This window comes from Oenanthe melanoleuca, chromosome 2, assembly GCF_029582105.1.
Source record: "Oenanthe melanoleuca isolate GR-GAL-2019-014 chromosome 2, OMel1.0, whole genome shotgun sequence".
Taxonomy (NCBI): domain Eukaryota; kingdom Metazoa; phylum Chordata; class Aves; order Passeriformes; family Muscicapidae; genus Oenanthe; species Oenanthe melanoleuca.
In genome coordinates this window covers 121885618-121907932 of record NC_079335.1, presented here as the reverse complement: position 1 = coordinate 121907932, position 22315 = coordinate 121885618, and the positions used below count along the sequence as shown (strand labels likewise).

The window sequence follows — 22315 nt, the reverse complement described above, 5'->3', positions numbered from 1 at the left end:
AGATAAAAGTTAAAAACTGTTTCTTTAAAGTTTTTTACAGAGCATTTTAAAAACACAAATTATTCAGTAATTGCATGTAAACAAATGTTTGGCAGCTGCCTTGACTTGGGTAAACAGTTCTATGTTAATGAATCCAATAGAAATATATATTTTCCAATAATTTATTAATAATTTCTCATATTATTAAAATAATGAAGAAAAAAATGCCAAAAATATTCCACTGTATTATTCTACTTTGATGTAAAAGAATGGGTGTGTGTTTTGTATCTATTTTTTCCTACACTAGAAAAAGTGTTTTACAGCTGTGTTGACCCAGTACAGTCTAATACTAATATTACCATCAGCAGAGACACAGCCCTGCTTTGCTGACTACTGAAAAGAGTTCTAAGTTATTGTCAGAAACATGAAGCACAATCAAAGATATTTTATCTGAATGACAATAAGACAATACCATTCTTCTGAAAATCAAATAATTTTACCATGACATGACTTCCCATCTCCTTGCATATTATTTGGGCATGGACCACAATGGTAAGAACCAAAAGTATTGAAGCAAAATACTCCAGGGAAGCAAGGACTGGATGCACATTCATCTACGTCCTCTTGACAATTTCTACCTGCAATGAAATAGATTTATTTTTTGTAATAATATTGTGTCACTAGACTTTGGTAGTGTGTTTATAAAAGTAAAATGTATGCAAATGATGAGAAAAAAAAGTGCAACCAATAATTTCAGTACATCTAATAAAAACAGCTGATAAGGTTTGCTATTCACATTTTTTTATCTCATAACAAGTATTTTGCTTATTGTAGAATATGGAGAAGATGGGCTGTGAGAACTACATGCTTATCTGAAGGAAGAATCTCCTGTGTTTCCCTGAGTCGGTGAATTTATGTTTGCAGAGGAAAACCATGCAAGTTAGCTTTCATAATGAACTAAAATAAACTACTATTACAGTCATGCCAGGAAAATCTTGAAGCATATCATATATCTGTGCCACAAGACCATAAAGTTTCTTCATAATACAACAGTAAGTTATTTACAGTGAACAATTTAAAAAGAAAATCGTAGACATAAAATTAAAAGCTCCTATTTATCACTAAACATGATAAATGCATGGAAATAAAGTAGCAATTTACCTTGAAGTTCATGTGGACATTCACAGTAATAGCTGTTTATTCCATCCACACATCTGCCAATACCACACTGGTTAAGTTTACAGTCATCAGTATTCACTTGACAGAGATCACCTTCAAATCCAGCCACACACACACAAAGATATCTTCCACTTCCAGGTGGGAAATTAATGTTTGTCACACATGAGCCATTATTTAGGCAATCACATGATTTTACACTGACCTACAAGACACACCCAATAAGACAGTTTTCCTTTTTTTAATGAACTAGCAACGAGTTCTGTAAATAGAAAACTTAGATATCTTATTAGTAAGTGTAATTTTACTGTAATATTCATTACCTCTATTTCTACCTTAGTTGTTGCATTGCAGTCATCTGTCAAAGAAAATGTTAATTTATGGACATTCATTGACACAGCTTTCCACAAAAGGAGACCGGATGGGGAAAGACTGGCACCTTCTGGACCAGAATCCAATGTGAAATGAATAGCAGAGCCCTCTGGATCTGAAGCCAAAAACTGATATAAAAAATCTTCTCCATAAAATGTCTGTAGCATACCCTGAAAAGTTTCAAGCACTGGAGGCTGGTTATCTGTAACAAAGGAGATATTTTCCTCTTCTAAGGAAAAGTTGCAATATACTTATAAAAATTAAAAGGAACATATGTTTCTATTAAAAAAATCCCATGTATTTATTTCTTTTAAATTCTAATGCCATTTGAATGGCACAGGAAAAACACTTGATATTTTCAATACTAGTGAGTGACTGCTGCAAGCAGGAATCCACCCACTGTGGCAAAAACCATGAAGGAAGAAGAAGGCATAATCAATATCTCAGCTGTCGAACTCTCTCATTTCTAACATCATCCTCCTTGCAGAAGACATTGTGCTCCTTAGCTCTGGCTCATTTCTGACTTTGGCTGTATGGAATTCCAGTCCATAAAATGGCCATAACATGGAGATCCCTTGACTCCCTGTCTGCTGGATGAGTTTCATGCCATTCTTCCCATTCACATCTCATCCTTTTAGAATAGGTACATCTACCTTGGTTTTCAATCTAAGTTTGAACTGGGACAAGACTCACCAAGACAGGCACCAGAAGTCCATTCAGGCAGGACCTTTCCTAATCAAGGCAAAGTCTTGATTTAGTGAGTTTTTCATTCATGGACACTGATAGGATGCCTGCATTTGTGATGTGTAGAATTGGGTTGGCAGAAGAGACTGGATGGCTAATATGAAAGCTCCAAGAAACATTCCATTTGGTGAAGGGACCATATCCAAAGACCAAAATCTGCACCAAAAGAGCTACAACTTCTATGCTCAAACTTTGTACTACAGAGAAGGAAAATGAAATATTTAGACTTTAGTTTTCCCTTCACAATGTGGTTTCTAATTAGAGTGGAGTACAACAGCCTTGGATGCACTTTCAAAGTATATAGGCCATATATCTACACCATCAATGTAAATGATGCCCAGATATTAAGTCTAATAAATATGACATATCTAATTTAATTTAATTTGTGATCTCCACTTGTTTGCAATCAGAATAATTTGTTGAAAAAATACCTGTTACACCTATATGTTGAAGACAAACACATGTGGATGAAGCAGTGCCAAATATCAAGACTCCAAATTGCTAATTAGACTGAAAGTTGTTAATTTTCATTAGTTATTTGCCATGGCTACAGCAGGAGAGTCAGGGGAAGTAACTTAAAATATTACATATATGGTCTGGAAATGAAAATATAATTTTCAGAAATTAATAGAAATGCCAAAACACTTACCTAGTTAAACTCAAAACATCACTATTACCATAAATGTAAAAACTTGGCAGACTTTAACTACTTGGTATTAAAAAAGAACTACTTAAAACTTACTTTCAGCAATGGACCAAGTCAACTTAGATATGTCAGGTCTGCACAATAAGCAAGGGCTGGTTGGATTTGTGTCTCCTTCACCATAACAGAGTCCATCTATGTTGCATATTTTCTCCTTTTAGAGAAATAAAAAAACTGAAAATTATTATGAAATTGTTTATGAATTTTTAAGCAACAAACAAAATCTAATCATTCTGCACTTCTATTAAACAACTACGCTTGTTTGCAAATCTAAACAACTGATAGCAAGTTTGGTTTTACTTGGTAATTCTATGAAGAGTTTTTGGTTTGATTTTTTTATATTTAAAATTGTCTCAGCTTCCCTTTCTGTGCATTGAAAATCCCTGTTGGAAACAAGAACACGGTATGTTATGCTAATTTTTCTAATATTTTCAGCCAAAAAAAATGCATATTCTCATAATAGAGAGTAGTGAAACACATACCTTTAATGTACATAACCCAGATTCTTGTGGTTCACAGGTCTGACAGGCTCCATCATATAATATCATTGTTTTAGAGTTGCTATAAACAAATCCATCATTAGAAATCTGCAAGGTGAGCAGTAAAAATGGATTAACTGATACAGGTATAGATATATCACCCACATGATCTGCTAGCATGAGCTTCTACTCATTTATAGACATCCACATGCAGGTGTCTAAACTCTCACAACAGACATCAGAAATCTAATCAAAACTGCCAAGGAGTCTAGGCAGATTTTGACAAACCACATGTTGGTGTTTACTTTAAGGTAAATTGAATTATGTGTAGGCTCTATTGACCTTATTGACTCCAGCTGTATGAGAGCTCAGATACCTGCTCACAGGGATTTTTACATGTGGCTGAGTTTAACTCAGTTCTACTAAAGATGAATCCAAGGTAATTTGAAGTACTCTAGGGTAACTACTTGGCCTTTAACATATTCTCTTGAAGAATGTGTGTCTCTGCAGGACCTAGGCTGTATCTACCAGTCCATTTGCAGGAGAACACTGTAAAACAACACTTGATACTTAAGCTTAGGTGACAAGACTGAGATCCACGCTAAGCAAGTTGACTTCTCCCTTTAGTACCATCAAATAAAGGATAATATATACATGATGTACTTTCATCTTAATAGGAATATTTGTAAGTGAATATTTGAAATTTCTGAGAGTACCTTTATTTGCCATCTAGCAATGGGTTTGTCATCAATCACATCCATGGCATCAGACTGCTGGCCATCACTTGGTAACTGGCAGTGAACAGTCCTGGCATTTTGGAAGGCAGCTGGCATAGTTAGAGGTTCTCCAGGAATCCATTGTCTATCACTATACTGAATGTTAAGACAGAAAATTTGTTTTACACCTCAAGTACAACACGAGAAAACCAGAGAAAAATTTCCCATATATTGCACAGTGTTTGAACCACTCTGATGTGTCTGGATTAGAATAGTGGCAAATAGTAGATGACAGTATTTGCTCACACAGATTTTTTCCTAAGCCTGGCACTGTGGAGGAAGAGGCAGGGAAGTCTCTCCTGACACACAACCCTTTGGCACTGCACTGCCAAGGATGAGCAGTCCTTCCAGCTGGAAGGCAGTAGGAGGGTGAAGCACAGGGTGATCCTCAAACACCACTGATCTGACGTGCAAGTGCCTCTGCTCCACTCCATCTCTGCTCCCATGTGAGCACAGGCTTTAGTCAAAGGAGCAGATGAGGGTTTTGGCAGGGCTCAGGAATCATTCTGGGTGCCAGGACAATACTGGCAGTTGGCCATTTAGACCTTGTACAAGCCAAGAGGTTGTTCAACAGAACAAGACACCATTGACCCACTGTCTTTTCTTTCAAACTGCTGTGAGGAACAGGGCATCCAAGGATCCATCTTGAGAGCTCAAGATAACAGAATAAGGATGATAATGCTATTTGACTGAAGCATTGATGTGGAAGTAGGGATAAGCATGTGGAAAATAAATAAAATTAGATGGAACTAAGAATCTAGGCAGACTAAGAATCAAGAGAACAGCAACTAAAAAGGATTTTGAGCTTGACTAGTTTTTACTGAGCTGGCATATTTTTTTATTTACTGGAGCTAATCAAAACATTTATTCAATCCCAATCCTCACATGAAGACTCATCAGCTGTAGAGGCCTTGCTTTTTTTTTTTTTTTTTTTAAAACAGTAAAAGAAACACTTTTGTTAAAAAGACATACATGCTAATTCTGTTCCAACAAATTCCAACAGTTCCAACTGTTTTCTTTCACCCTATATTAATTTAAGGAATTCACAGCAAAGGTAAGTATAAAAGCTAAATATTTCTAAATATGCAATTTTGAGTGCATTTAATACTGTGACCTTTGAAATGTAGCACAGCCTACTTCTTCAGAAACCGTTTGTTACTAGCTGAAGGCAAGTTCAGATAATTTTTTCAGAAACAGTTTAGCCTTTCAAAAACCAATTAAAAAGCCTTCAGATCTATAAGCATTCCAGCTCATAAGGTTCATAGAAATTTGAGTTCAATGCAGAACAGAAGGAAATAAAACTCTGTATTTGTTTTGCAGAGATTAAGCATACACTCATCCTTTACCTTTGAATTCTCTGTCTCTGTAATCATGGGTTCCTGGCCATTTCCAACCCAAACCTCTATCAAGTATCTACTCTAAACTGGGTAAGAAAAACCATGAACAATCAATTTGATTTAACATTTCAGAAGTAAAACATTGAAAAGATAAAGAAATTCTAAATTTTGTCAACATGCCTCTTTTACACAATTTTGGTAATTTAAGTTCAATTTCAAAATATGTGCAGCTCTATGCTGTTGCAAGTCCACTGACATTTCCTTAAATTCACTATGTCTCTAGCCTGAAAAACTAAACAAAAAACAGTACTCCAAACTTCCTTTCTTTTGTATTCTCTGATTAAAAAATCTGCAGCTTTCTCCTCAATTGCAGCTAACAGCAGCAAAATGGCTCTTGTCAGTGAGAATATCATCATTAGAAGTGACTAATTAGGAAGTTTTTGTGTTCGAAGACAAACACAGCACCACCAAGAGAGATTTCAGAGTATCTTGCCATGAGTCAAAACTGAAACATTTCAAACTGTGATAAGTGAACTACCAGTAATTGTCTTACTGTGAGCTTGGTCTAAAAGTCCTTAATATAAGGGGAGTGTAAACTTCTCTCGACAATCATTTCAAGCCAACTTGAGTGGATACATGTTGGGTTTAAGAAAAATCTATAGCCAGCACTGTCTAATCTGTCAAAATAATTTCAGCATCTGCTGGAAATAGCTAAGGAAAACTATTGTCTCAGGAACAAAATTTCCCTTTGAATGGTTCCCCTTTTGCCAGCTCTCACCTCCTCCATCATCACACCAATAAAATACAGTTTTACTTTTAGCTTTTTTTGTTCTCATGTCTAACATCACATAAAAACTTGTAATTGCTGACCACTTATTCCAGGCTACAACTTGTAAATTGCTTATACATTTGCTTTGAACAATTTTTTCAAGAATGAGCAACAACAGCCTCTTTACACAAATACCCCTTAAGTTTACAGTGAAACATTTTTTAATCTCCTGTTCAAACCTGAAATATATCATTAAATAGCCATGGTATTCTACCTCTGGGAAATGGACAACATATCAAAAACGCCTTTATCTTTTCCTAATAGATTTATTATGTTTATAAAAGACTATTTCAAGCATTAGATTTGAGACAGAAATCTAGTAATGGCTTTAACCTTGCTGTCCTTCTTCAAAGAAGTGGTACTTCAATTCACCTCCATAAGCACTTAAAAATACAACGATGTACTGGTGGTTACTAATAGGGCTGCCCTTGCCCTTTTCTGATGGATAGCTGCTGTATGCTGTTATCTCCCTCCCAGCTGCTGAACATTCCCATTATGTTGTGTATTTCTCTTATCATGAAGGAAATGGCAATCTTGCAAAGTCTTGAGTGTTTGCTGCAAAGTGCTGAGTGCCTTTGCTTTTAGCTTCCACTAAAGCATTGGGTTGTACCCACATCAATGAATAATACGTTTGTCATTTTGTCCCTTGTTCTCTAAGAAGTTTAAAATGTAATTGTCACCATTCAGGGAGACCTACTTGCAATTTGATGATTTCACATTTCAGGTTCAATGAGTCCCTGAAGCCATGTCCAAACACTCTCACTGATGTGCACTCATACTGTCGAATATCGCAGAGCCCAGCATTCTCCAGCTCTGTAATTTCTGGAGCCTGGTCTTGGAAGCAGAGATTAGACAATAAATGCTCGTATGAGAACTCATTCATATGCATTTACATTATACAACATGTTTATTTTTCTATCCAACCATGAAAACTATGGAAACAAGATAATCTGGACCCAGCTGAAGGGAAGCATAAAGAGAAAGATTTTACATTATTAAACTGAAACTTTAAATTTAAAGCTAGGCTTCTGTCTTGTCTTGGAACCTCAGTATTAGGAAGCAGAGGAATTTCAACTGATAACAAATGTTCGTCAATACATGTTTTGCTTTCTCAACTATGGGTTTTTATGTCAGATTTCCAGAATGACATTGAAATGATACTAAGGTCTTAGAAATAGGAACTGGAAAAGAGACAGTTAAGCAATAATTTATATAGAGATTATTTTAAAATAAAAACTAAAAAAATAAGAAACCTCAGATGGAAGTTATTTCAGGAAATAAACTGACAGATCAGAACACTCAAAAACAGTTTTTCTAATGTAAAACCATTTTATTTTATTCCTCTTGAAGTCAAATATTTCTTATTATTCTATTTCCTCTTTCTCTATTTGCTCTTAAATAAGTGATTAAAACAAAAACCCCATTGCAAACCAGAATATTAACACGTATTTTGAAAGAGATTTGATTTTGGTAGCACTGTTCATATTTTTCCAGTGTAATTGTTCAACTGAATTTTTAGTGAATATATTATCTACTGAAAATGGAAAAAGACCCTTGCCCAGCACTATTTGCTATACTTCTTTTTCCTTCACCACCAGTTCTGCTCCCATCCCATTTAACAGTTAGCATACAGAGATGTAACATCACCGAAGACAAAATCATCCCATTTAGAGTTAATAAACAGGATCACATAAAACTATACAAATCTAGGGGAGGGATGAATGTGGCATATTTTCCCTGAAGGAGATAGCATGTGGAAACATTGCCAGTCTCTTGGGGCTACACTATGCATTGTAAACCAACTATTTTAATCTGACCTATTAGAAACTAAGCTCATGTTTTGTCCTTGGAAACAAGAAGGTTGAATGCAAAATAATTATAGCTGCAGTAAACTGTAACTAAATAATTGAGAACCCTTGTCCATGTACAAAAGCAGGAGAGAAAGGCAGCAAAACAAATACACTTTGCACAAACATTGAGAACATACTTGAAGTTAATCTCATTTCCCCCCACTTACCAGACAGTATGCTGCAGTCGTATGAGCTGTAGCCTTGAAAACATGCACAGCCCCATTCTGTACATTCCCCATTACCACTGCAGAGACTGGGACACTTTAAAGCAGTAAGTAGGCTCTCAACTGACTCTTCAAGTTCCTGTGGGTTGTAATGTATTTCTTCTAAAATTCTTTTTTCACATTCGTTCTCCAGCAGAGCTAAGGACGCTTCTGCCCAGCCGAGGTCATCTTTCAGCAGCAAATCTTTAACGCACATATCGATGGCATCCCCTGTTCTCCGGCCAAGGAGGGCACCACAGGATCTCCCTATGCTGGAATTAGCTATTGCCTGCTGGCACAGGAACAAAGCACTAGATTCAGTGAGGCCTGAAGGTGTGGGCCAAGAAGGAAGGAGCTTTTCATCTGTGTCAGCGGCATGGTCCTCTGGGAAAAAATAACTATATCCCTCTAAATCTGTTTGGCTGAGACTTTGGAAAATGAATACTGGATGGTATTCATAATAATTCTGGCGCTTCCTTCTACTCATAGCAGATTGACTTTTGTGAAAATGACTGCTGTAATGGTGAGAATTTCTCCTAATGTCTAAGCTTGAACTTCTCTCTTCTTCTGTCCCAGTATTTCCCACTGAGGTGGCAGAGAGATGCGAGTTTACTAGTGATGTTTTGTGAAGTTTGGTTTGATTATTCTGCCTCTGCAGATGTGTAGATGAATCCATTTCATGTGTAGATGAACGTTTCTTTAAGCCCCTGACAAGATCAGCAGGACCAAGATACTCAGCAGTGACATCCAGTCCTGGTATCAAAGAAAGAAATCTACCATTTTCACTTTCTTTACAAGACAGAGGAGGTTCTGACTGAGTAACTGTCTCCAGTTTGTTTGCTGGTTGATATAATCTGGCATCTTCAAGTGTACAGTCACAGAAGAAAATCTTCCTAGAAGATGTTAACGAAGCAGGTGTCTTGTCAAACAAGCTCTCTCCTGGTAAAATTCTAGTGAGGAATGGAAAAGGTGAAACTGTATGATCTGAACTATTTTCTTCGTGTTATCAAAGTATTAACTTCTTTTTGTTCTTTTTTGTTTCATACTTCTACAGCATAAGTCTGCAGCACACAGCTATATTTAAATGCCAGTTAAAACACAAAACCTCAAGAGTAACTTATAAAAGAATTGAGACGAGTGGATGTTTTCTGTATAACTTGGTACTTTGTTCCAAACTTAACCAAACTAATCTTACATCATAGTGCTTAAATACTTATTTGGCCATTCAGTTTCAACTTTCTCTTAAATTAATTATAGAATGTAATTATGATATTCTAATATCAACTTTAAAACTTAAGGCAATTTTTTTATTACTATTTTGACAAGTTTTTAAGAGTGTGGAGGAAAGGTAGAACCAAAAATTATGACATTTGATTTATCAACAGAAGCACTTTGTTACCTCCATTCCTTAATAAAAGAAAAAAGAACATTAGCATGGTTTGGGATTTCCATGCCACTTGCAGTGTGATAGTCATTCTCTGCATTTCCATCAAAGGTGCCACAGAGTCCCACTGTATGTCTGTAATCTGAACTGGGTGCCCTAAGTGTGATGCTCATTCCCCATTCGCTCACATCAGCACGAACAAAAGCTCCAGAAGAAAACAAAACCTAAAAAGAGATTGAAGATAGCCTCATGAGAAACATGATTTTTTGTTTTACCTATTCTGCAAGCAATTATTTACCACTTACTGTTACTTTTCTTCCCAGGTAGGATTCAGTGATTCTGACATTGTTTCCTGTTGCGTCTCTGTTTATTACAGACAAGTGTGGCTGTGATTCATGGAGCTGACCACTGCACATGTCAAATGCAATTATATCACTTCCTTCCCTAGCAACAAAGCCACAGTTGCAGGATGCTGGGTAGTGGAGACTTCCACAGTCCCACTGACGAACATGAACTTCAAAATCTCGAGATGTACTCTTATAGAGAACAAATGTTCCTGTTTTAAAATTGTCATAGACTCTGGAATCAAAAGAATAGCACATGATATCACTTTGGTTGTGAAATAACTGTATCACTACATGTCAGCAACTTCATTTTTAAGCAGATTTCTAATATTTGGTGAACACTGACAATGAAACTAATTTTCCCAAGTTAGAAAAAACAGCACAGCCCACAGAGCAAAATACAGTTTTAACCTGAGCAAACGCCATCATATCTTCCTCTGAGCAGCTCTAACTATACACACACCTTATTTTTACAGCAGAAGAGAAGGATAATGAGGGGAATATATGTGGACAATGGCTGTGAACGGACACATAAGCATGAACCTACTGTCATTCTTTGATTTCAACAGTGCATATGGAGGGTACTTCTCAACCTTTGTGTTTCTACAATGGCACACCTATGCAGCAAGAGCAGTAAGATGCATAGCAGTGTGCATGTGGGGGCAGCTGCTGAAAACCACACAAGTACCCTTGACAAAATGATTTAGAAAGTCACATCCTTTTAAAAAGGTCTGCTTTATTAAGATAGAGATGGGGAGTGCTTATTCCCAATGATATTTAAGATGAAAACCATAAATAGCAACTTGCATTTTTTCCTTAGGGTTAGCCATCTGTCCCCTGAAGCAAGGCTAAAATAGCCAATTTAATGATTCTGCAGAAAAAAAAAAAAAAAAAAAAAAAATACAAAAAAACCAGAAAGAAAACCCCCAAACTTTTGCTGTAAGTTTAATAGCCTCTTGGCTATAAATGGCATTTGATGGCATTTGACAGCTGATTGTAGACTGTCAATTTGCTCTGTGTATAATGGGCCAGCAGACAAACTGCAGATGGCTGCACTACTGGGACTGCATCAGATTGTCCGTAGTTTAGTAGGTAATTTGTTCCCTCAGTTTGTAAATAAAGTACCAATATAATTTATCCTTAAAAAGAAAGCCCTTTCTCTGCAGCATCATGCTTCCAGACAGATCACATTGCAGTAAAACACAGCTTCATGAGAAAAATTGATCACAATGCATCCATAGTTACAATGCCCAGTTAAGAAATCCCTAAAACTTCCACTGAAGGAGAAACTGCAAGATCAGGATAAACCCACTGACTTTATTAGTAGCAGCAGTAGTCAAAATTCTATCAGAGAAACAATCACAACTTTTATTTTCCCTTCTGTTATCATGTGTGGGCTGAACATCCTTTTCTGGAGGCAACATATCCTCTTCTTCTCACCCTGCCACTTGAAATGTGCTTCTGCTGAATAAAGAATATAAAACTCCCAGGTGTGGAGCATGTGTTTGTTCAGACATCCTTTGTGAATTGGAAATACCTTGAGAGAAAGAAGCACACCAAAACCAGCTGTGGCTAAGAAAGCTGTTTTCACTTCAAAATCCTTTTTGGCCAGTGATATGCAAGTGACAGTAGCAAATAAGTTGCTTTCAATGCCACTAATAAACCCAGCAAAATGCTACACAGACAGCAGACAGCTTCTCATAATTTTATCCTTATAAGGATTCAGATACTGACACAGAAATAGGGAAACTATACTTTTGTCTGGAAACACTTTTGCATTAAAAGTTTTGTTTACTCAATCATTTTCTCATGGTTCATATTTAATATATGAACGTTTCTATGTTTTGTAGTCAACAGACTCCACAGCTACCATTCCTCTTGCCCATTTGTTTCATTCTCTTGCCACAACCACAAAACTTGCCTTTAGAAATGCAAATATTAAAAACTTCATCATGACTGGCAAACTTTTACCAACTAAAATTTATCCTTTCTGTCAAAAATAATTGTAAACACAGTGCAAATGCAGAAAACTACAGCTTATTTGTATCACCAGCACCGACTTAGAATAAATAAAATTAAATAAATAAAACACACCCCCCAAAACCCACACAAAAAACCTCCCAACACACTTAAGAGCAGCAAGCCACTAATTACCTTCCATCAAAAGTAATTATATGAGGGTCAGTAAATGAGTAGCAGTAGGCAGTGGGTAGGTCCTTAACTGTAATCTTCAAAACAAAGAAAAGAACTGTAAAACATCAGGTTAAGATAAATAATGTACTTGAGTGCACTTATATCTTATGATATTCGTTTACATTCAAATAATTATATTATATTATATTATACTTTTAATCAGTCTTAGTATTTACATCAATATTAGAATGAAAAAAAATTCAAATAAAAACACAGAACTTCAAGAAAAAAGAAAGCAACTAAAATCAGCCACTTATAAATCTTGGTGTGAATCAGTAAGTCACAACTGAAATAAAAGCTTCACTAACACCAGTTTACAGATCTTAAAATGGAGATTTTCAACCTGTGTGCTTTCTGGAACGTAGCCATTCCACAGGAAATTCTCACTGGATATAGGTTCAACTGCAATTCCGGTAATCCTGTCTCCATCCTGCATGAAGTCTGTCACAGCAGTGAAATAAATTACAGCTTGACCACAGAGTCCATTATTGCAGGATTTCTGGAGAAGATCCACATGACAAGAAGAAAGAGCCAAGTTTAGACCTAACTGCTCTTTACCTGTTTTAAAGAAAATACATCATTAGTGAGTTCCTCCTCTAAATAAACTATATTCTCCATATTATAATTGTTAATATAGATACTAACCTATTTACACACACTATCAGAAATTAAAATAATTATTCATTTTTCTTGGTTTGGTTTGGTTATGCAAAAAAACCTCCTCTCTACCTCTTCTTATACACACCCAATACAATGTTTTGGCATTCCCCGGTTTGATAGACAAATGGAAATCATGATAGGCTTGATAATGTAAAAAAAAAATGGTTGTCTGCATAGGCAAGGCTCCTCTTTTTGCTTGAGGAAATATTACAGAAAAAGGCTATAAGAGTAACAAATGATGACTTTGTGACTGCATATATAATACTTGCAATGCAACAGTTAAACATTTGCAAACTTCAACAAGTAATGATTTAATATTTTCTGCAGCATCATACAAACTCTGAATACTTTAACATTTTAGAAAGTATTTCACAGTGTAACAACTTCTCTGAAGAAGGAAACTAGCACAGTATTTATAAAAATATACAAAATTTTTTAAAAAAATTAAATATACAAAATGTAACAAAATCAGGGTAATACTTACCTTCATCAATACTGTTTAATGTTAGTGAGATTTTGCAGTCACTTTTTAGCTGGCTAAATTGAGGACAAGGAATAGGAATGCTACTTTCTATTGTCAGTCTGTATTCCTTCCCATCTTCTGATATATCATATGTTTCTGGATGTATCTAGCACAGAAGAAATTGTACTTAAAATGCAATCTTTGTAAGTAAACTGCAGCATTGCTTCCTAATCAGCTTGGAGTGCTAATTTACATGGGCTGAGGAGCAGCAGCGTGAGGAGAAGATGCAGACACAGCAGCCATAGTCTTGAAGTGGTGGGTAAAGGGGGAAGGATAATAGATTCACAATTTATACATTTTAAGTGCTTTCTATTTCAGAGGACTGATTGATACAGCCATACTCCAAAATTCCTACTACATTATGTTTTTACAAAGTTACCTTAATTCCAGCAAAAAATTCCTTGCTCTCAACTGAAGAGCTCTGTATATCTGGATTCTCCATGAAAAAAGAAGAACTGCTACAGTAGACCTGTAAGGTAAAGCCAGAATAATAGAATACATTTTTGGTATGAAGTGGTCACATGAAGACAATCTTGGCCACTCTGGTCAGTTCAATGATTTATCATGCCCACTCTTCTGGTGGCACCAGAAGGTACCAGTTGTTAGTGGTAATTGGTAAATACAGCTAAAGAAAAAAAACAGAAATAGACTGAGCATCCTAGGACCTTTTCCTGGCATATTCTACCAGTTGTGCAGAGACCTCTTCAACTAATGGCTGCATACAAATCATATTTAATGAATACTTAAAAAATCTTTTCTGGAGCATTTCTGCAACCAGTTATATCTATGAAAATGTATTTTACATTGCTTATAAGTTATTTACTACTTTTTTTTCATTTCATAGTTTTTGCCTTTTGTTTAGTGACCATCAGATCTTAGATTATGTTTTTCCTGTTGTTATAGACCTGGATAAATTTTTCAAGATGAGGAATTCAGTGTGATTTCCCTCCACTGAACCAGTTTCATGCTACTAGACACTGTGGTTTTGCTTTGGCTTGCTGTTTGTTTCAGTGTTTGTTTTTATTTTGCTGTATACATTTTGAGATGTGTTGACCACACATGCAGTATTTCCTATCTTGAAAAAAAAAAGTGATTCACAGCAGGAGGTAGCTTGTGATTGTGCCTTTCCTCTTGACTATCACCAAGCCAAGACTGTCAGGCAAGTCTTCATGAAGTCCCCAAATGATTTTTGGTGAGTAACAACTGCTATTGCTGTCCAGAAGCCAACCACAAATCTGGCTTTGGCTTGAACATGCATATGCATACCAACCATGATTTTTTGGTTTTTATTTTCTCCAGGAAAAACTGACCTGCATTTTGGTATAGGTAAGAGATGTTTTGATTTTCCAATGCTTAGGCTTCTCAAAGTTACTTTGAGAGCCTAAGTCTTCATTCTGGTCCAATGGAAGGCAAGGCATATAAATCCTAAACACAAAACCAGTAAGCAGCAGCTCATCCAGAGAAACAATACATATCTAATGAATCAACAACACAGCTTTTCACAACCTCTGTCTCTTACAGCCTCTCACTGAGATGCAGTTGCATCCAAAAATCCTCTTAATTGACATTATTCGAATAAAAATTTACCTCCTGAAGGCACACTGTACTGTATTGAGACAATCATTCTCAAAACCTCAGAGGCAGTGGTAATTATATTTCTGTGATATTTACATATTCATATGGCATAAATAACTAAAGGCAGTAGGTTTCTGCCAAGAAAAATTATACAGTAAGATGCTGGACCTCTCTCTAAAAACTGTTAGCATCTACTGAGCCATATTTACAAATATACAAAGAAATCAAAATAATGCTTTAACATACTCTGTCTCCAAGTCTGACGTTTATCCCATCTAGTTCTAGAAGTGAGAAGGTATGAACTGCTGTTTCATGTGTAAGTTCTTCTTTGACACCTTCAGGAGAAAGTCTTGACCAAGTTACAATGAATCCAACAGAGCTGTTTGCAAAAGGAATGCCAAAGGTACACCTTAGGTAGATGCTGCCTTTGATCATCTCTGCTACAACTTCAGGAACAGATGGAAGTGGTGGTGACACAGATTGAGATGATGTAGGAGCCAGGTTACCTAGTCAAACAGAAGTGTGGTCTGTGCTTTTTATTCTGCACAAAATCAGTACTGGGCATGACGACACTGACATATTTTGCCAATTAATACACTAATAATATTTACCTTTTTATATGTGGAAATACTACATAATTTCTTAGGAAAATCAAAGAAAAATATGTATCTTCCTTCTAATAATTATTAAATGGAGGAAAAACTCTTTATGAGCTTTGGATTATATTCTAGACAACAGGAAGGTGCTAAAGAGGGGGGGGGAAATCAAACAAAATAAACCTAAACCAAAAAAATAAACAAGAGAATAAAATGCAATTAATTATTTTACCAGGCAGAAGAGAGCAACATGCAAAGGAATGTGCCTTACAGAAGAATAATTGCACTACTTATCAAGAAAGCGAGGAAAAGAAAAGAAAAAAGGAAAAAGGCTATTCAGAAAGAAACAGAATAACCAACAATATGATTTGTAGATTCCACTTATATTTTACTACTGAAGAATCAAAGTAATCTGTCATTCAGCATCACTACAGTTACTTTTTGACATTTTGATAACTACTCAAAATAGTCTGAGAAGGAACTTTTGTAATCCAAGTTTGTATTAAATTACCTCCAAACTGCTCATTTTGCAACAAACCAAGCAATACTGTTGATAACATAACACATTTTTATTCAAGTCAGAATATCACTAAATGCTGACATTATTGGGTCACAGATGCACAGAAAATCTTGAAAATCAAAACAAAATACTCACTGCTACAGGCTCCTCCAATTTCCATTCCCTCAGGATCACAGCTCTGTGGCCTTGCATCTGAAACAACTATACAGGGTTTTTACATTGTATATTCACACTCATATAGAGAACAAGCACCAGTGCTCTTAGATTATGGACCAAATGTCACAAAACACTAATTGAAGTGCAAATTTTCAGAATAGAAACAATCTTGTAATCTGATCCATGTACAGTTGTGACAGCAGTGAGCACAATGTCTTGTGCTGGAAATCATCTAGGAAGAAGGGTACAGAACATTTCACCACCTCTACAACTTTTACAGCTGATGTGCTCAGCCAATACCTATACATGTTGCTAGGGAATAAAAAGGAATTATACTATTATCTTGAATGTATATTTTGCTTCTCCAAATTCACATCTGAACACTTATCCTTTAACTGTAATCTTGGACAGCGAAATTCAGTGGAGACTTGCTTTGAAAAAATTCACCTTCCCTACAGAAGCCTAAAAGAAAGTGCTTGTGCACTGCTATTGTTTTGTATTTTGAATGCTATAGAAAAGTAAGTGGAACTTGACTTAAACATGAAAATGTCAGTCACTCTACTCAAACTACATCAGAAGGGCAACAGCAACACTGGAAATCTCATTCACCAAAAGGAACGAAAAACAGATTTTGCTGTTCCACACTTCAGTGGTATAATATTTGAATTCCTTAGCATGTAGAGGACAGATTAAAAATTTGCATCAGGTATTTACAGCTGTCAAGTGTTAAAGAGAAAATACAGTACACATGGTAACGTAGATACAAAAAGCAGTACAACAGTATGATGTACTTTACATGACAACATCATCTTAAACTCAAAATGTGCTTCAGATTTACAGTGTTCAGTAGAGACAAGTAAGAGTTACACTTTTTGCCTGCTTTAGTTTTAAGGTAGTAAAAATTTGCTAGCTGGATGTCTAGCTGTGGTTTTATATCTTCTTTCCTCATCATTTACCAGGATCCAAAGTAAATGCAAGTCCTGTTGGGCAGGAGTTCTTCATTGTTCCAGACACATTCTTGCTGAACCCTTGGAGAATGTCTTAACAAATGGATCTAAAGGTATAATGATAGGCCAGAAAGCCCACTGATAGATTTGCTACTAAGCTTTTTAAAGTAGTCAGTAACAGAGACTATGACTCCAAGCAATATAGCATATCATGCATAAAAATACTGCAAGTATTATGTGTATTATATGAGTTAATGAGAATTTCCTACTACACTAATATGTCACTGTTTCACAGTATTTATAACTGTAAGGATTTAACCCTGCCTTGCTTATCTGAAACATCTGTCATGAATAATGAAATATTGAAGTTTTGAGCTGCAAACACCAACATACTTTTGTAGCACAAGCACCCATGACAATAGGAGACATTGCAAAATTACTCCTTTCTCATAGTACTGATAAAATGTGCAACAGTAGAGCATTTCTGTGCTGAATTTTCTTCTAGCAACAACATGTATATGCACCAGAAAGATGATAAAAATAACAGCAACATCAAAAATATTCCTAACAGTACTAAATAATAACTGATATAAACACAGTTGCTCAAGTTCTTAAGACAAAATTTATTCTGATACATAATTCTGTGCGTGTTCAGTAATAGCTATTTGGACAGTCTGAGTGCTGTGAATTACACTGAATTTTGGTATACTGAATTTTGATTAATGGATGTGTCTCATAACTCTACCTCATTATAAGGAAAATTTAAATTCTTAAGTTTCTGTCTTTGAAAATTAGTCAAATGCTACATGTATATTAAAGAGAGGCAAAGTGAACCCACTATTTCAGACCATTTCTTCTATCATATCAATATTAAAAGTAAGGATTGCAAGAAATTTTAGCAAAACTATTTCCTGACATTTCCACTCCACCAAGTATCAGACATATATAGAGCAGAAAAACACTTACAAACACACACACTTAGCGAGTTAGAGCACGCATTTTCTCACCTTCTGCACAATACCCCATGCATCCTTGGGTGGGCTGCAGTAAGTAAACAAAGAAATCTCCACAGTTCCTCACCCTGACAGGGATTCGGAAAAGACAGCAGTCTTTTGAAGAGCTGAAGAAAAACTGCCATGTAGCACAAGCTGTTAACTGCTTGATCTCACCAGGTCGAGGCATGGACTCTGACTCCCTCAGAGACAACCAGACAGGGGCTTGAGTCCCACAGTGATTCATCTTCAGCACCAGAAGAGAACATCAAGAGATGGTTAATGCTACATCAAACTGTTGCTGTGCTTTAATGAGAGGTACCTATGTAATTAATTACTCACACAAGCTTTTAGCAAAGTTCAGCTAGTATAAGAGGGATTGCTGACTTTCCTCCTCAAGGCTGAATACCAATGCACACAAAAGACACTTAAGTCCTTTATTTAACCTAGTGAACTTGTGTTTGTTTCTAAAGACAGGCTATAATTTAGTGCCTGAAGAACTAAACTGGAAGCCACATCAGAGTGTTTTGCTCAGAAAAGCTCACAGTTGTGTTATGGCTTAGTGAGCTACTTTCCACCATTAACACCTGTATGGATGCTCTCAGAACACAGCAAACAGTGTAGAGCATAAGTACACTGAGTATCAAATAAAGGTGTTAAAACTGTCACCTTTTATCTGCCCTTTGCCATCAACTGAAAGCTCAACTAAACTCCTGGATTTCTTCTATGAGATGTGGGTAGCGGATGCATTAGTATGTTTGAGCTGTTTTGTGCTCATTTAAAAGCACTTAGTTGATTGGATTTTAGCTTATTTTTGCAAGAGACTGTGACAAGGAAATTTCTATTCATTAGAAAAATCGAGGCTACAATACTCTAATAATATTTTTAGGTTTTTTAAGGAAGGAAATGTTTTTAAAAGGGGAAACTAAAAAGATGTATCTCCTTAGAATATAACAGAGCTCCAAAATAAAGCTACAAATAAGCCCTGAAATAAAGAACTAGACATCTGAAGTATTAAATATTTCAAGTCATTCTTGAGTCTTTGGAGGCTTGCAGATGATAAGGCAACCAATATTTAATTAGCTCTGTTAGTTCAAATCACTTTAGGAGTAATTTCTCTTCTGTGACATGATGACTTTAAAAGCTTGACAATTACTGGGTTCACGTGGCTGCAAGCCTTTATACTGCTCTCACTGGCCTCCTAACACACTGACCATCACACAGTTCCAGCTTTACAACATGATAGCCCTGCTATGCTGCCACGGAGAAAATTTCTTTAGCACTGAGTGGCAATTACAGCTTTTGAGTGTACAGCTCTAAAATCGATTTTATTTATCATCCGCTGCTATTACACATTCATTGTAAAATTTTCAATGCTTAAGACTTAATTTTCCAGTTAGCATATTTTAATATAATCAAGTACTTAGAGAAGTTCCCATAATCATACTCTTTTTTTATACCTATTCTACTGAAAAATTCTTCACCAAAATACCTATTTCTCAGAATGAAATGATTTGTAACAATACCTCCACGCACTTGGTTGGCATCTCAGCAGGCTTATCAAAAATCATGAAGCGATACCATCCTGGTGTGAGGGAATGGTCACAGATTAAATCCTGAATAGCTGAGTGCTGGAGGTGGGATGAATCAAAATCCACACTTCGGTATGGGCTCTGCAGGATCTGATGTCCACCAGGAGAGCATTCAAGAACTGTGGAGCAAGAGTATTTTGAGAATCAAGATGTACTGCCTAGCAAGTATTTTAGAAAAGTTGTTAGCATTTTAAAAGGAAAATAAGGATATGTTGCAATATCATGCAAAACTAATTTTATGAAAGAATATATTGAAGTCTTAGTAACAACAACTTCGCATGTTAGCACTCTGAAATTTAATAGAATTCATTATGCCATAACCTTCTTTCTTTTAGTGGACAATAAATACAATAATAACCACATAGGCATTTACCCTGGATGCAAAACCAGTGGGAAGGAATACATTTATCCATTCCACCTGGATTTTGATTTTTCTAGTTCCACTGATATTTAAGAAACCTGAATACAAATGGAGTGTCCAATACATGAGAATATAATAAACTTACTCAGGAGGAGTGAGGTTTATCCACAGGTCTTTTCAGAATAATTACCACTTTACAGAACTCCTCAGCATGAAATTAATAACTCCCTCAAATGGATGAGAGGTAGTGGATAGTTGCATGAGGCTTGCATGTATACATGCAGAACATAGCAAAAGTGTGTATTAAAATGGGGAGACACTTGATTACACATTTTAAGTCAACTTGCATGAATGACATATTAAATTATAATAAAGAATATACAACTGCCAAACATATTTTTGACATCTAAGTGACCCTATGGCCTCAAAAAATCTCTCAGATTTTCTGATTGATAGATAAAATGAAGGATCAGAATCTGAAGAAAGCTTTATCACAGTTTTTTGGGGTTTTTTTGTTTATTTGTTTGTTTGTTGGATTTTTTTTGTGCTGCAAACTCATTTAGAAATAAAGCAGAATGCCAGAATTTCTGATGTCAAATGAGTTCTGTCGAAGACAGTGACAACAAAATTTCTAGCTAATGGTACATTTACATGCAACATACTGAATTGCCATTCTTGCTCAGAAATGTGCTTGGGAAGTGAAAGAATGGGAAAATAAAGTAAGGAAACATTTATATATAAGTGACATTAAAAGTATACCTATCTATTTATCTTGCTTCTAAAAATGGATGCCAACTGATGCAAATTGTGAACAGAATTTTGGGTTATACTGTATGATACAGTGAATCTTAATTTTTACCTTCATTATGCTACTATTGAATTTAAAGATGAAGCTGTAAGCAAGTTTGCCCAATGTTACATTTTGAATATGAATGCCTTGATCTCCAGCTTTCAATCCCAGATTTGTCTGTATTTGTCACATATTTTGCATGGTGCAATTGTGTCACTGATTAGAAACATTTTGGGTTATTACTATAAGATAGTTTACTATCTTCACTTTTTTTATGTCATTCTAGATAACCACAATTATAAAACAAGTTTCAAAATCAGGTAATTCCTCACCTTTAAATGGAGAGATGCCCTAGTGAAAGAATAGGCTTTATTTTTTTCAGCACAGTATGAGAATCCTACAGTCTTTCAAAGACTGAAGATTTAATCTGATACAGCTTTAGGCTACCCAGGCAGGTAACAATAGCTTTATCTTCTATCCTCTAAGGGCAGCTGGAAGTCAGTGTGATTGACTGTGCCACCACTGTGTTTCTGAGTTTCTTATAGTAGCCTGTAGGCTGTTCATGTCCATACAATTTGACCTTACAGGGAACTTACCCTTCACTGGAATTTTGAGAAAAGCCCTTGAAGAACCACAGGTCAGTCATGTGTGTTATTGAAATGTTTTCCAAGCAAGCTACAGCACAAGCAGTTTATGAACCATGATGAAAGCTTCTTCCTGTCCTCTATTTTTTACTGAAATTCTCCCTTTCATACAGCACCCTCATTAGTTTTCTTTCCTGTAACTGAATCACTCATGAAACAATTAATATCTGTTACCTTCTCCATTAATAAATCAGGCTAGACACGAGACAAGTCTTTATTTTCTTTTCCTCCACAGTTTAATTAGATCATCATTTGATAGATCTTTAAAACAGCTGACTATAGTGACTTGTAATAGGGTTATAAATCCTACTAAAGATCAAATTGTAAGTTTCTTATTATTATGCATATCACTTTAAAAGGCCATCCAGTTCTTTATGAATCCACAGTATCTTTTTCTCCTTTCTAGAATTTTTCATAGTTGTTTGAAAATCTTATATTGTGTAACACTGGTTGATATTTTATTCTTTTTTATTCTGCAAAACAACTGAAAATAACTGTCATCATCAATAACACATATAAAAGCAACTTTAACCTGAGTGTAACTGAAATGCTGTCTAACTTCAGCAACAGCAGAAACAAATGAAATCATA

At 35.7% G+C, this 22315-nt stretch overlaps 1 protein-coding gene across 1 annotated transcript in view; it reads right to left on the bottom strand.

The window, feature by feature from the left end:
• The window catches only part of VWDE (von Willebrand factor D and EGF domains), a 31100-nt gene extending 11079 nt beyond the window's left edge, over positions 1-20021 (bottom strand). The window contains exons 1-18 of the mRNA XM_056484321.1: positions 19865-20021; positions 18354-18585; positions 16379-16444; positions 15374-15633; positions 13932-14021; positions 13514-13658; positions 12713-12927; positions 12331-12404; positions 10138-10411; positions 9848-10056; positions 8413-9398; positions 7093-7229; positions 4170-4325; positions 3457-3561; positions 3014-3128; positions 1479-1729; positions 1141-1360; positions 480-617 (exon numbers count right to left, since the gene is read on the bottom strand). Of these exons, the coding sequence (XP_056340296.1) occupies positions 480-617; positions 1141-1360; positions 1479-1729; positions 3014-3128; positions 3457-3561; positions 4170-4325; positions 7093-7229; positions 8413-9398; positions 9848-10056; positions 10138-10411; positions 12331-12404; positions 12713-12927; positions 13514-13658; positions 13932-14021; positions 15374-15633; positions 16379-16444; positions 18354-18585; positions 19865-19909 (3718 nt within the window). The 5' untranslated portion in view covers positions 19910-20021. The remainder of the gene's footprint in view (positions 1-479; positions 618-1140; positions 1361-1478; positions 1730-3013; positions 3129-3456; positions 3562-4169; positions 4326-7092; positions 7230-8412; positions 9399-9847; positions 10057-10137; positions 10412-12330; positions 12405-12712; positions 12928-13513; positions 13659-13931; positions 14022-15373; positions 15634-16378; positions 16445-18353; positions 18586-19864) is intronic.
• Between the last annotated feature and the right edge of the window lie 2294 nt (positions 20022-22315).